The sequence below is a fragment of the Galeopterus variegatus genome, unplaced genomic scaffold, assembly GCF_000696425.1.
Source record: "Galeopterus variegatus unplaced genomic scaffold, G_variegatus-3.0.2 Scaffold829, whole genome shotgun sequence".
Classification (NCBI taxonomy): domain Eukaryota; kingdom Metazoa; phylum Chordata; class Mammalia; order Dermoptera; family Cynocephalidae; genus Galeopterus; species Galeopterus variegatus.
In genome coordinates, this window is record NW_007726940.1 from 133167 (window position 1) to 135217 (window position 2051).

General features: G+C 43.6%; 1 protein-coding gene across 1 annotated transcript in view; it reads right to left on the reverse strand.

Annotated features, from left to right (window-relative positions):
- Nucleotides 1-1003, reverse strand: part of PDCD5 (programmed cell death 5) — a 6964-nt gene extending 5961 nt beyond the window's left edge. The window contains exon 1 of the mRNA XM_008572749.1: nucleotides 992-1003. Coding sequence (XP_008570971.1) covers nucleotides 992-1003 — 12 coding nt within the window. The remainder of the gene's footprint in view (nucleotides 1-991) is intronic.
- Nucleotides 1004-2051: the final 1048 nt, after the last annotated feature.

Sequence of the window (2051 nt, forward strand, 5' to 3'; positions counted from 1 at the left end):
TCCTGCAGCCCCTCTCCACGAGCGCGGCCCTCACCACTGCGCAGGCGCCCGCAGCGCCCAGGCGTCACCAATCCCGCCCGCAGCCGCCGCCAGGGCGCCGGGGAGAGGCCCGATCCCCCGATCGCAGGCTGCGGGCGTGGCTGTTCTGGTGTTGGGTGGGCGGTGGGGCGGGGCCGTGCTCAGAAGCGCCCCGCTGGGCCTTCGGGACCCACCTCCCCACCCGCAGTGTAAGCTTCTGCGTGCGCGATGCCGGGTGCGCGACGACTGGGCCGTGTCTTGGAGCAGATAATAACCTCAAATTATGGCATCACCGAGTATACTAATTATGGGTATCATTTGTTGGTGACCTATAATGTGTTAGGTTCATATTATCGCCATTTATAGATGATGAACCAGGAGCTATGAAAGGCTAAGTCGGGTAATGGAAATGTTCTAAAAGTGGACTGCGGCGATGGTTGCACGGCTCTTAAGTGTGCTTTAAAAAAAAAACAACATTAAATTGTACACTTAAAATGGGTTAAGGGAGTGTGGGAGGTGGAAGTAGGAGAAAGTCAAAGAGACTCGAGGAAGGTCACCAGGCCATTAGGTAGCCAAGTTAGAGCAAGGGTGTGGGGTAAACTAACCGCAGTGCACCCCACCCCCACCCCCACCCCCACCCCCACACTTCCCAGTTGCCTCCTCACACAAGAGGACGTTCCTGGGAGGATGCTGGGATGGACAGTCCTGGAGGTGTGAACTCCCTGGCAGTACACACACTTGCGCTCCTGCCTTTGGAGTAGGGGGGTTGGGGGGGTTCTCAGCTCCCTAACCATGTAACCCATGCAGGTTATCCGTTTGTGTGTTTAATTGTCGCAAAATATACATAACAGAATTTACTATTTTTACCATTTTTAAGTGTGCAGTTCAGGGGCAATAAATACATTCACGTTGTTTTGCAACTGTCAGCACCATCTATTTCTAGAACTTTTTTGTGGTCGTAAAGGAAACTCACCATTCCCCCCATGCCCATACCCTGGCAACCACCATTTTACTTTCTGTTTCTGTGAGTTTGTCTATCCTAGGCACTTCATGTCAGTGGAATCAAACAGTATTTGTTTTTTGTAACTGACTTATTTCACTTAGCGTGTCTTCAAAGTACATCCATGTGTCAGGATCTCCTTCCTTTTTAAGGCTAAATGTATTCTAGTGAATGTATATAACACATCTTGTTTATCCATTCTCTTATATTTTAAGTCTTTTGTCCCTTTTGAATTAATTTTTGTATATGGTGTTAGGTAAGGGTACAACTTCATTTTCTCATGGGAATACCCAGTTTTCCCAGCACCATTTGTTGAAAAGACTGTCCTTTCCCCATTGAATGGTCTTGGCACCCTTGTCAAAAATTATTTGTCCATGTATGTGAGGGTTTATTTCTGGGCTCTCTATTCTATTCTATGGTCCATGTGTCTGTCTTTATGCCCATGCCACACTGTTTTGATTACTACAGTTTTTTAATAAGTTTTGAAATTAGGAAGTGTGAATCCTCCAGCTTTGTTCTCTTTCAAATTGTTTTTGCTATTCAGGGTCCCTTGAGATTCCACATGAATTGTAGGGTGGGTTTTCTATTTTTGCAGAAAACATCATTGGGATTTTGATAGGGATTGCATTAAATCTGTAGATCACTTTTGGTACTATTGACAGCTTAAGAATATTAAGTCTTCTAATCCATGAGTGAGGATGTCTTTCCATTTATATGTGTCTTCTTTAGTTTCTTTCAGCAATGTTTTGTAGTTTTTGTTATACAAGTCTTTCACCTCCTTGGTTATTCCTAAATATTTTATTTTTTTTAAAAATATTTTATTCTTTTTGATGCTATTGGGAATGAAGTTGTTTTCTTAATTTTCTTTTCATATTGTACATTGTTAGTATATATAGAAATGCAACTGATTTTTGGTATTCACTTTGTATCCTGTTACTTTGCTGATTTTTGTTTATTAGTGCTGACAGTTTTTTGGTGGGATCTTTAGAGTTTTCTACATGTAAGAGCATATAGGGCCAGCCAGTTGGCTCAT